The following is a 13,291-nucleotide window of genomic DNA, read 5'->3' on the forward strand; positions in this document are numbered from 1 at the left end:
GTTAACGTTATCATAAAACAAAATATAACAATAGGAAAAGACATCATAAAATATATTTTCGAAATAAATGGACTCAGTTTGTTGCCATTGGCCAATAACAAAGAGACAATACTTAATGTAATTGCTAATGACCACCTGTTTACTAGGACAATACCATTGCCACAAAGCGACAAATGGATTACTGATAATAATCACAGTAAACAGAGATTAAAACAAAACGTCAATGGAACGCCGAAATTGGTCATAAAATCCAAGGTATTGAATTTTAAAGAAAAATATTATAAGTCATCTGAGATTAAATTAACTATCGATGTCGTTGAAGTCAAGTGTCTACACAATTGTAATTTTAAACGTGACGTAAATCAAGTTGAAATACTTAATCAACACTTTACCAATAAAGTCTTAATTATCAATAACCAAGAAGCCTTTACAGAAATGCAACTTATAGTTAGAATACAAATAAATATTTTGGAAGATTGTTTATTAAATATACGAAAACTTATGACGATAACATGGCAGTTGTCTCAATATCGGTACGTGGAGAAGTTTTACGATAATCTCTACAAATTTATATTATATACACACCGAACATATAAAAAATCCAGACTCAAGAACTTGAGAACGCTTAGTCTCGGTAATAACCAATCCAAGGCATAAACATTCTAAATTTAATCCTATAAAAAATATTTAAAATTACAACTGAATTTAACTAATTAAACATGAGAATATACCTATTATTACTAAAAGCAACCATCAAAATATATGTCTGTGGTGGTAATTATCATCGAGTACCATGTAAAAGCATGGGAAGGACAAATCAATCTATTTATTACTTTTATTAGATTAGATTAGATTTATTAATATTAACATTAAAACTCTCTCAAAATAACAAACAGTCAAATCACAAAAACTTTTATAGGTTTAGATTCACTTACTAGGTATGATGTAAGTTGAAGGGAACTGATAATATTATTATAATAGTATGAGAGTAACTACCATTAACTACCTACATATTTATTTTACTTACAAAGTATACACATTCCTTGAACCAAAATTTAATACTAGATAATAGATAATTATTGTAACCCGAGAAATATTTACATCTTAACTATTGTAACTAAGTTGTATTGAATAAGACCTTACAGATCTTGAATTTAGCCTGTATCGTCAACCCCTACATTTAGTGCTGCAGATTACATCTTGACAGATCTTATCTTCGCACGAGGGGGAGACTGTTAAGAATTGTTAGGGAACTAATTCTAGTTGACGATACATTGATTAATGTAAATATAAATGTAGCATAGAATATAGTTAATGTTAAGTAGGTATTAGTTAATTAGTTCCTTCCTTACTTTCATATTATCTATAGTTAAGTGTATTCTAGTTATTCATAATGTAGTATATAGCATAATCATTATATTGTAAATCATTATTATACATACATTGCCGTATTTCCATAGTTTGTAATATTATCATGCAATGTATTGCTGTATCACTCTGATTGTTATATTGTCTCATTCTTATCTATAAGCATTGTACTGCTCACACAATATTGTTATCTCACTCATACTGTAATGCTATCTCACTCATAAATGTAACTCTGTCTCCTTTGTATATAATTTTGTACCTGTAATAAAGCTAAGAGAATGCGAGCGCTTCTAATCCAATATAATTCCGCACCCCAATAACAATTCACACTTCACTCCCGAAGCCTGAAGCGATCGCACCTCTATTTAATCAAAATATACGTGTTTTATTTATACGCGTATCCCTGTGGTTTGGACTCTCCAAAATCCTCCACACCTTATTTGGTAGTCTGCGTTTCGCTTGACTAAAGTTCGCTTGACAAGACGGAGGTCCTGGGTTATATCCCCAGCTGGGCTGATTGAAGTTTTCTTAATTGGTTCAAGTCTGGCTGGGTAAGAGGCTTCGGCCATGGCTAGTTACCACCCTACCGGTAAAGACGTACCGTCAAACGATTTAACCTTCCGGTACAATCTCGTGTAGAAACCGAAGGGGATGAAGATTCTATGTAAAAATGTCATCCGGTGCTTACTGGTGGATATCACACAGTAGGTAAATGACATTTGTCAATTGATTTGATGTTTATTTAAATAGGTTGATAATAAAGACCAAAATAGTGAATAGACCATCAGGACGGCCTCCGTGGCGCAGTGGTAAGCGCGGTGGATTTACAAGACGGAGTACTGGGTTCGATCCCCGGCTGGGCAGATTGAGTGGAAGGCTTCGGCCATGACGTACCGCCAAGCGATTTAACCTTCCGGCACGATCTCGTGTAGAAACCGTAGGTGTGGATTTTCATCCTCCTCCTAACAAGTTAGCCCGCTTCATCTTAGATTCCATCATCACTTACCATCAGGTGAGATTGTAGTCAAGGGCTAAGTAAAGAATAAAAAAAGGAACCGTGCGATCACTGATCCGCCGGTATCAAACAGGTTTTGATAAATATGTGAATTTTGCGTCACAAGACGAGTATTTTTTGCGGTGACATTTAATATCTGACGTCATGCAAGGGAAGTAAGTAATATTTAACACTGTCTGACTTGATATAATTTGCGACAGGTTCATTTAGCAAACCAAATTGAAATAATACACAAATAGGGTTTTTAGTTCCGTATGTATTAAGAACTAGCTGACGCCGCTCGGTTTCACCCGCGTGGTTCCCGTTCCTATATGAATACAGGGATAATATATAGCCTATAGCCTTCCTCGATAAATGGGCTATTTAACACTGAAAGAATTTTTTAAATCGGACAAGTAGTTCCAGAGATTAGCGCGTTCAATCAAACAAACAAACTCTTCAGCTTTATAATATTAGTAGGTACCTATAGATATATTACGATGAGTTCCATAATTAGTACTCGTTGAGTTTTTAATGTCGAGGTTTTATGTACACTTTAATAACATACCTAATAACCTAAGTATCCAATATGTGCTGGCTATATCAATATTACAACTGTAATAACTTATGCATTTCCAAGGTCGAAGTTATTTGCTGATGTTCAACAAAAATCGTCTATAAATATTCACTGCAGCATTATACAGTGTATAAGTTACTGTTCTAAGTGCTAAAAGTCAAGATTTATGTATACTTCGCGCCACAAAACAAGTCCCGTAGACGCGGCACTAATATAGGTCATAACCTTTTGACTCCTAAATGGACGACCGGTCACCCATCGTATCCGTTACGTGACATGTAAAAAAATATAAAGTAAACTAAGGGCAATAGCGAGCACAGTATCATGCTCCGCGCGATAGAGGAATATAAAGATTTTTTAAATGGCTCACAACGGTAGATTAAGAGTCTGCAATATGTAATTTGGTGGCTACAAATGGTTCTGGATCTCAGATTCTGGAAAAGTCAGGAGCCTGATATTTAGGTAAATGATATTTCAAAGTGTTAGCTTCGTTATGACTATACAAAATAGGTACACAATTTGTAAAACTTTTCTCGATAGTTTATTTTTTTGAAAAATACATTTTTTGCTCACATTTTGCTTTCAATCTCAGGAAAAGCAAACTCATTTTCTTAAATTTTTGTTTTGTATAGAAAATTAGGTATATATCTTGAACATGGCCATTTTGTTTTTCGTTATGTTGTTTAATTTACTTGCAATTAGGTAAAAATGGTTTTGGCGCTCACGTCATAAAATTTGCGTCGCCCGTCAATCGCTCCGTGCTTTTCACTCACGTGAAAGTCATAATTCGGCGTCTCGTTTGCGCTTCGAATGTTACGTATCGTAACGGAATGCTAAATCGCTTGGTACGTCTTTGTTGGTAGGATGGTAACTAGACACGGCCGAAGCTTCCCACCAGCCAGACCTGGACCAATTAAGAAAACCTCAATCGGCCCAGCCGGGGATCTAACCCAGGACCTCCGTCTTGTAAATCCACCGCGCTCACATTATTTATAGTAAAGATAATGGTCTCTACGGAACCCTTGATGGGCTAGTCTGGCTCGCATTTTTCCCGGTTTCTTAACCTAATGTTTATACACATATTAGAAATAAACAAAACATACTATTTCTGCGTAAACTCTTAAAGATGGTTCAAGTGTCAAGTACAAAGAAACAACTTAAACAAACAAACAAAGATACAATGGAAAAAAACCATTGTCATCGCACAGCTGTCATCGTAAAAACTGACAGAATAATTATTACGACAGTTTATAAAAGTACCTTTGGACATAGACTTACAACATAGGCAGACGGTATCTCGCTGTCAAACAAGTGAAGCACCTTAATGGCGCCGGGTATGTGTGTGAGTGTTAAGTGCCAGACATATGAAAATGGCGGTCTGTCTTCATATGTGCATCTGTGTGCATGTCGTCGTATATATGTGAACTGCTAGAATTGGGGAGCGTCATTTTTTTGTTAATTGACGTAGCTCAGCGAGTCGCAAAGCTAAAGTGTTAATGAGCAGGCCACACAGTTTGAAGAGCCGATAGACGTTGGGGTTCTAAGGTGCTGGAATGGCGACTCCGCACCGAGAGGCCTATGACCAGCAGTGGATATCCATCGGCTGTTAATGATCATGATGATGATGACTTTTTAGTTCAGAAGACGGTGTCTGGACTTTTTATTACGTCTATGCTTTTGGACTATTGTGTTTGTATCACAATGTTGTTGATTGAGCAATAATTTTCAGTTATTAGTCCAATTTTGTGTTATTAGTTTAAGAATTTAACTTACTATTAAGTGTTAAAGCAAGTCAACTAACGGTAATACAATTTAATCTGTTCTAAGATTTCTCCCACCCATAAGATAATAGGCTATTTGACACTTTTTATCAAATGGTCTTAAATTGTTCTTTACCGATATGAAAAAAAATATTGAGACGTGAGACATGAGACATATAAGTATAAAAATTTTAATTTTTAACAAAGATTAAGAGACAAAATGCTGTCGGCCATGATGGTCTATATTTTAACTGTTTCACGACATCACATTAACACTAAACCTTAACCAAACGCAAGTGTTTGACAAAACTATTAGTTGATAATTAGTTTATTTCTTTAGTGACATCAAGTAACAAGTTAAGTTTATCTTTTAAGTTTTATTCAGTGACTAGCTGACGCCGCGCGGTTTCACCTGCGTGGTTCCCGTTCCTATAAGAATACTGGGATAATATATAGCCTATAGCCTTCCTCGATAAGTGGGCTATCTATAGCTAAAGAATTTTTCAAATCGGACCTGTAGTTCCAGAGATTCGCGCGTTCAATCAAACAAACAAACTCTTCGGCCTTATAATATTAGTATAGGTATCGATATATTATTGACTCTTAGGTATTTCATGTACCTACTATTCGAAATTAATATTTTTATATTAAGTATGAGTCAACTAGTCAACCCTATTGTGTAGATTCTGCCAAGTTCTTTCTATTTATATTATAAAGAGGTGAAGTTAGTGTATATTTTATCCCAATGATTATACTATACTATAGATATGTTGATCCGTGATAGCCCAGTGGATATGACCTCTGCCTCCGATTTCGGAGGGTGTGGGTTCGAATCCGGTCCGGGGCATGCACCTCCAACTTTTCAGTTGTGTGCATTTTAAGAAATTATATATCACGTGTCTCAATCGGTGAAGGAAAACATCGTGAGGAAACTTGCATACCAAAGAATTTCTTAATTCTCTGCGTGTGTGAAGTCTGCCAATCCGTATTGGGCCAGCGTGGTGGACTATTGGCCTAACCCCTCTCATTCTGAGAGGAGACTCGAGCTCAGCAGTGAGCCGTATATGGGTTGATAACGACGATAGATATGTTACGTGCCTCCAAAATCAACGCAAAAAGTGATCCTAATTTAGCTACTCCACTGATATATTTACATTTTACAATATTTTGTGTTTTAGGGATGCAATAGATTGTATCCCTAGGTGAGAGATCATATTAAATTTATGTGTACATATATAGTTTCCTTCCTAAACACACAATTCGAAATTGTAGATAATATTTAGGTATTATCTTACTAATATTATAAACGCGAAAGTTTGTATGGATGTTTGTTTAGATATTTGTTAATTGGCTGAAATTTGGAATGAAAATAGATTTTACTCTGAACACATAGGCTACTTTATATCCCGAAAAAAATCTGGTTTCCCGAGATTTGCGAAGACTGATGATTTTAATGATATGAATGTTTGTTACTCTTTCACGCATCGACTACTGAACCGAATTAGCTGAAATTTGGTATTGAGATATATTATAGCGTGGATTAACACATAGGCTACTTTTTATACCAGAAAATCCATGGTTCCCGATTGATTTGTAAAAAACTAAATTTCAGGCGGACGAAGTCGCGGACGTCCGCTAGTGAACCCTAAATGAAATTAAGACAATTATGCACATTTGTCCGCTTCAGGTTTTGATGCTCTAATGCCCTATCTAGGGTATAAAATATCATTGTTTTATCACCCAATTCCCACAGGAACGGGAACTACGCCTAGTTGGCATATTAATAAACTTTTTTTTTTTGTCACAGAAAACACAAAATGCCGGCCTACGATAACGAGGGGGCAACCATATCAATGGAAGATGTCAGAGACCCAGACGACAGTACACTAAGAATAAGCACCATAGAAGACGAGCTAGCTTCTAGAAGGAACCGCATGTTCAAGACACAGCAGTCCACAGTAGCTTCTAGAAGACAGCAAGCTGTTTGCGTTAGAAGAGCACATAAGAAGTATGGGACAACCACAAATCCTAATGTCATTTTGGATGGCTTGAATATGACTGTTCCTAAGGGTACAATGTAAGTATTCTTTATTACCTACTTTTTTCTTTTTTTCATTTCTCTTCTGATGGTAAGTGATGATGCAGTCTAAGATCAAAGCGGGCTAACTTGTTATAAGGAGGATGAAAATCCACACTCCTTTCGGTTTCTACACGACATCGTACCGGAACCACGCTAAATCGCTTGTCGGTACGTCTTTGCCGGTAAGGTGGTAACTAGCCACGGCCGAAGCCTCCACTAGCCAGACCTGGACCAATTAAGAAAATCTCAATCTGCTTAGCTGGGGATCGAACCCAGTACCTCCGTTTTGTAAATCCACGGCGCATACCACTGCGCCACGAAGGCCGTACTTCGGACATCCATTTGTCTCTTCAGTGACCGCCCAGTGGATGTGACATTTGCCTTTGATTCGGAGGGTGTAGGTTCGAATCCGGTTCGCAGCTTACACCTCCAACTTTTTCGTTATGTGTTAAGAAATTAAATATTACGCGTAAAGAAAGCATCCTCACTTTGCATGTAGGAAAGAAAAACCTAATTTATTTTTTTAAATTTTTCGTTTTACCGATTTGTAGACGTAATTAATATAGGTACATAACTATACTAAATTTCAGCTTTCTAGATTTAAAATACTAAGTTATTTGGCTAACAACTTTATCTTTTTAATTTATAACGGAATTAGTATGCAATTTTCGATTTCCAATTACGTTTTTTAAGTTGTCGAATATTACTCTATAAATAACAATTTTTTTTTTTTTTTTATTGTTTACAAGTTAGCCCTTGACTACAATCTCACCTGATGGTAAGTGATGATGTAGTCTTAGATGGAAGCGGGCTAACTTGTAAGGAGGAGGATGAAAATCCACACCCCTTTCGGTTTCTACACGGCATCTTACCGGAACGCTAAATCGCTTGGCGGTACGTCTTTTGCCGGTAGGGTGGTAACTAGCCACGGCCAAAGCCTCCCACCAGCCAGTCCTGGACCAATTAAGAAAATCTCAATCTGCCCAGCCGGGGATCGAACCCAGGACCTCCGTCTTGTAAATCCACCGCGCGTACCACTGCGCCACGGAGGCCGTCAAAATAACAATTGCTACTTAGTTGTTATAGTTTTCCATGTAATTTCATTAATAGCCTACTTTTGTGATTTTTTTAAGTATCCATAAAAAACCGTTTAGCCAGTAGAGGGTGGGTACACTTGGCTCTAACAACAATTTGCTCTTAAAAGATTAATATTTTACAAACGGATTCTTAAATCGAAAAATGTTGGTAGAAGATCCCTCATATCTTTTAAAGATCTATCCGAAGATACCTCAAACTATGAAATAAACGAGTAAAAAAAAATCATCCCTATTTAACATCACGCTGAAACTATTAAATGAATTTATATGAAATGAAACTTATCACGATTAAAGACCATAATACGAAAAAAGTTATAGGATACTTTTTATTGCGAAAATAAAATAAGTAGGGGCTGAAATGGGGGTTGCAAGTTTGTATAGAAAGTCCTTCATTTTTAAAGTTATAGTTTTAAAAATTTGTTCATAAATCAACACGAAAAAAAAAAACACGAAATATAATGTAATTAAATTTTTTTTAAGATTCGACCCCTAAAGTGGTGAAATAGGGCTTGAAAGTTTACATTGATTCCACGTCAAACTCCGTAAAAGCAAATTACGAACAGACCATTGATTTTTATTTCTACATTTACAGATACGGCCTCCTCGGTGCATCAGGGTGTGGGAAAACCACCCTCCTCTCCTGCATAGTCGGGAGGCGCAGACTGAACTCTGGTGAAATATGGGTGCTGGGTGGCAGACCGGGAGGACCCGGGAGCGGGGTCCCAGGACCCAGGATAGGATACATGCCACAGGTTGGATTCACTATTGTATCCCTACAGCTCGTGAGATGTAGCATGGTGCTGGTGACAGTTCGTTTTACTCTAGAAACTTGCCGCGATTCATTATAATAGTATTATGAATGATACAGGCAACTGTCACCCGCACCATACAGCGTAAACTGTAACTGATCCGGGAAACGTTTCGCTAAAATGAAAAATAAATGTTGGTGTAGGTCACCCTTACATGATAATTTAAAATTGAAGATTTTGAAAAACCCCGTATCTCACGAAATTATTAAATACACTCACGAACAAGTCGTCAATATAATCTTTCAGTGCGCTTTCATTTGAGACCCCACTCGAGTATTTGCAGACATTCGGTTACTCTTCCCCATTTTCACCCCCCACAACTTTTAAAAGGCTGAAATAATTTTCATTAAACATGTCTAAGAATACTCGCACATAAGTAAACTTACTAAATTAAAATCTTTTTGTCCGTTCGGAAGCAATGGTTCCACATACAGACTGACAGACAGACAGACAGATACGACAAACTTAAAAAATACAAAACTTTTATCTTTATAACTAGCGGACGTCAGCGACTTCGTCCGCGTGGAATTCAGTTTTTCACAAAGAAGTTAATTTACACGTTATTTAGTTTATCTTTACAAGTTAGCCCTTGACTACAGTATATATTACAGTATATACAGTACAATAGTACAGTACAGTAGTGATTATGCGATGAAAGAGATCAATCCAAGATCTATTATGGAAACTGGCTAACTTGTTAGGAGGAACCACACAAATTTCGGTTTCGATGATAACTAACCAAGACCGAAGCCTCCCACGAGCCAAACCTAGACCAATCAAGAAAACCTCAATCGGCCCAGACGGGGATCGAACGCAGGACCTCCTTCTTGTAAATCCACCGCGCATACCACTGCGCCACGGAAATCGAATGAATGAATAATGACTGACTATGATGTTGGTAAATGTAACAAGTTAATTAACAAGGTTGTTTTAAATTATAATGTTATTCTAACAAACAATAAAACATAAAATTCTATGAAATGATAATAAATTGAATTCATTACGTCTAATTACTAGAACTTGAAACAGCACGGGTTTTACCCAACGATATTTTACAGTATAGACAGGGCACTAGCGCATTAAAACTGAGGCTGACAACTGTGCATAATTGTATTAATTTAATTTATATATTTATATAATAAAATAATGTCTACAATGTCGAGTTGTGTGCTGAGGAAGTGTAAAATAACACTAAAACTATACATAAATACATAATATTACATACATACAATATATACATTACAACAAGATCCCCAAGACTGTGATGGATCTGCCAATGCTTAGCTTAGATCCATTTACTTAGTCAAGGTTACTACACCATTGATGAGTTCCTTAATGATAAAGATGCTTGGAGGCCATTGGATCAGCTTCCACCTTCACACTGGTAGTAAAACTATAAGAAATTGTAATGTTGTCATCAATTGTAAATTATATTATTGTATGATTTTTTTTAAAGAGCAACTGTTGAATTTCTTGCCAGTTTTTTTAACAGCAGATCCTGCTTTCCGAACCGGTGGTAGAATCTTTACAAATAGTCAACTGACGTGTCTAAAGTGCTTGTAAACTGAGCCTACTTGAAATAAATGAATTTTGAATAATAAAGACAAAATTGTGCATATGTGCGCTCAGTGTTGTAATATTTGGATCAGTTTTTGCGGTGATTTTTTTGGCACGTAACATGTCTATAGTAAAAAATATCGTTGGTATACCTAGCTAAGTAAAGGTAATAGATATTTTGTAACATTAAACGGTGCACTGATGCGTGTAAGTTAACCTTAACCTTGCAGTAATGGTTACCTATAAAATGTTAGGTCTAAGTGAGGTCAAGTAACTGCTTAGTGGGATTAACTAAGGCCTTCGCAGCTCAATGCTAAAGGGACGGATGTATTCTTAAGTCATTATTTATGGTAGCCATCTATACTTTGATACTAATATTATAAAGAGGAAAGATTTGATGGTTTGTTTGTATGTTTTGAACAGGCTCAGGGACATAGCTACCGACGTATCAGCCGTATCAATGACTAGCTGACGCCGCGCCGTCTCACCCGCGTGGTTCCCGTTCCCGTAGGAATACGGGGATAATATATAACCTATAGCCTTCCTTGATAAACGCGTTAATCTCGTTCTTGAGATTAACGCGTTCAAACAAATAAAAAAAACTCTTCAGCTTTATAATATTAGTGAACGAAAGGGGCCCCTATAGACCCCCGGACTATAGGGGCCTCTTTCGTTTGAAAGAGATGTAATCCACAATCTCACTTAATCTGGCGCTTTCCAAAAAATAAACCAAAGACCTCTATAGTTTTCACTTCGGAAATGACAAAAAGAAAAAAAAGCAGTATTTTTTTCCCGAGTTAAGCGGTTCTAATAAAAATTGGATACATCCTGCATAAGTTAAATCATAGTTATATTTATTTTGACGGCCTCCGTGGCGCAGTGGTGTGCGCGGTGGATTTACAAGACGGAGGTCCTGGGTTCGATCCCCGGCTGGGCCGATTGAGATTTTCGTAATTGGTCTAGGTCTGGCTGGTGGGAGGCTTTGGCCGTGGCTAGTTACCACCCTACCGACAAAGACGTACCGCCAAGCGGTTTAGCGTTCCGGTACGATGCCGTGTAGAAACCAAAAGGAGTGTGGATTTTCATCCTCCTCCTAACAAGTTAGCCCGCTTCCATCTTAGATTGCATCATCACTTACCATCAGGTGAGATTGTAGTCAAGGGCTAACTTGTAAAGAATAAAAAAAATCAAGTATTTTTGTTTTATTATTGAGAATTCAGGGAGATAAAGAATTTAAGTGAGAATTCTTTAATGTTCATTTCAGCCCCTAGGGCCTAGACTTATTTTGATTTATTTGTTCATTCACTGTTGGAAAGTTACACTATCCCGGAGTGCTATAGGCTATATATTATCTCCGTATTCCTACGGGAACGGGCACCACGTAGGTGAAACCGCGCGGCGTCTGCTAGTATATTACAAAGATGTCATGTTTGTGGTATTGTAGGGGGTAATCTCTGGATTTACAGAAACGATTTTGAAAATTCTTCTACCACTAGAAAACAACGTTATTTGTGAATGTCATAGGCTGCATATTTTATGCCCGTATTTTCACGGGAGCCGAAACTACGTGGGTGAATCCGCAGTGCCTCGGCTATAAGTTACTGTCTCGTTGGTCCTATTTAACCAATGTGGCTTCATATCCCGAGGTCCTGGGTTGGATCCTCACCCTGGAGTTGCTCCCATAAAACAAACAAATGTTTTTGCAGTTTTATATATGGTACGGAACCCTTCATGCGCGAGTCCGACTCGTACTTTGCTGGTCTTTTTATATCAGTAATTATATAAAAAAAGATTCCGACGAATTCATAACCTCCTCCTTTTTTGAAGTCGGTTAAAAATAATTTTTAATCATAGAGTATTACTTGTAAGCCATAAAGATAGTAGTTTTATCTGTACTTCTATTCAATTTCGTACATTTGCCTTACGAAATTTGCTGAAAAAAAAAACCAATTTTGCAACGTTTGAACGTTTCAAATAATTTTGCATACCCAGTAACATTCTCCATTCTGAATAAAATTCAATAATTAATTAAATTCAATTAATTAAAACAATTAGTTTATGTTATCAATTATGTTAAGCGTCGCACGTTTTTTTTCCGTCTTTTCTCTCTTCCTTTATTAAATCTAGTAGAAATCGAATAACAAAACAATAGAAAATTACACAAATTCCCATAATAATACGACCTATGTCAATAACAAGTAAACTACCAAGTAGTAATTGAAGTAACTTTATATACTTTGAAGTAAATACATAATGTATGCACTTACATGGCATTACCAGTACTTTAGCTCTATTAGAACATTATGGAATAAATGCATTATCATGATTATACATAGACTAGTGAACACTTTCGACTTCGCTCGTGTGGTAGGTTCGATTTTTAAGATTTTTTTTTTAATTCTCAAGTTAGCCTTTGACTACAATCTCACCTGATAGTAAGTGATGGAATATAAGATGGAAGCGGGCTAACTTGTTAGGAGGAGGATGAAATCACTCTTTCGGTTTCTACACGACGTCGTACCGGAACGCTAAATCGCTTTGCGTTACGTCTTTGTAGATAGGGTGGTAACTATTATTTTTTTTTTTTTTATTCTTTACAAGTTAGCCCTTGACTACAATCTCACCTGATAGTAAGTGATGGAATATAAGATGGAATCGGGCTAACTTGTTAGGAGGAGGACGAAAATCCATCCCTTTCGGTTTATACACGGAATCGTACCGGAACGCTAAATCGCTTTGCGGTACGTCTTTGTAGATAGGGTGGTAACTAGCCACGGCCAAAGCCTCCCATCAGCCAGACCAGGATCAATTAAGAAAATCTCAATCGGCCCAGCTGGGGATTGAACCCAGGACCTCCGTCTTGTAAATCTACTGCGCATACCACTGCGCCACGGAGGCCGTCAACTAGATAACTTGTAGGCAGACCAGAGAATTTTCTCAATTCTCTATTATAAATAGAAGATTATAAATAGAGAATTGAGAAAATTCTCTGGTATGCAGGTTTCCTCACTATATTTTTCCTTCACCGTTTGAGACACGTGATATTTAA

The 13,291-nt window shown here is 36.9% G+C and overlaps 1 protein-coding gene across 1 annotated transcript in view; it reads left to right on the forward strand.

Moving 5' to 3' along the window:
• The window catches only part of LOC112046232 (ABC transporter G family member 20), a 74,077-nt gene that overhangs the window by 27,570 nt on the left and 33,216 nt on the right, over nt 1-13,291 (forward strand). The window contains exons 2-3 of the mRNA XM_024082807.2: nt 6,507-6,776; nt 8,469-8,628. Of these exons, the coding sequence (XP_023938575.2) occupies nt 6,517-6,776; nt 8,469-8,628 (420 nt within the window). The 5' untranslated portion in view covers nt 6,507-6,516. The remainder of the gene's footprint in view (nt 1-6,506; nt 6,777-8,468; nt 8,629-13,291) is intronic.

The sequence above is a fragment of the Bicyclus anynana genome, chromosome 24, assembly GCF_947172395.1.
Source record: "Bicyclus anynana chromosome 24, ilBicAnyn1.1, whole genome shotgun sequence".
Classification (NCBI taxonomy): Eukaryota; Metazoa; Arthropoda; class Insecta; order Lepidoptera; family Nymphalidae; genus Bicyclus; species Bicyclus anynana.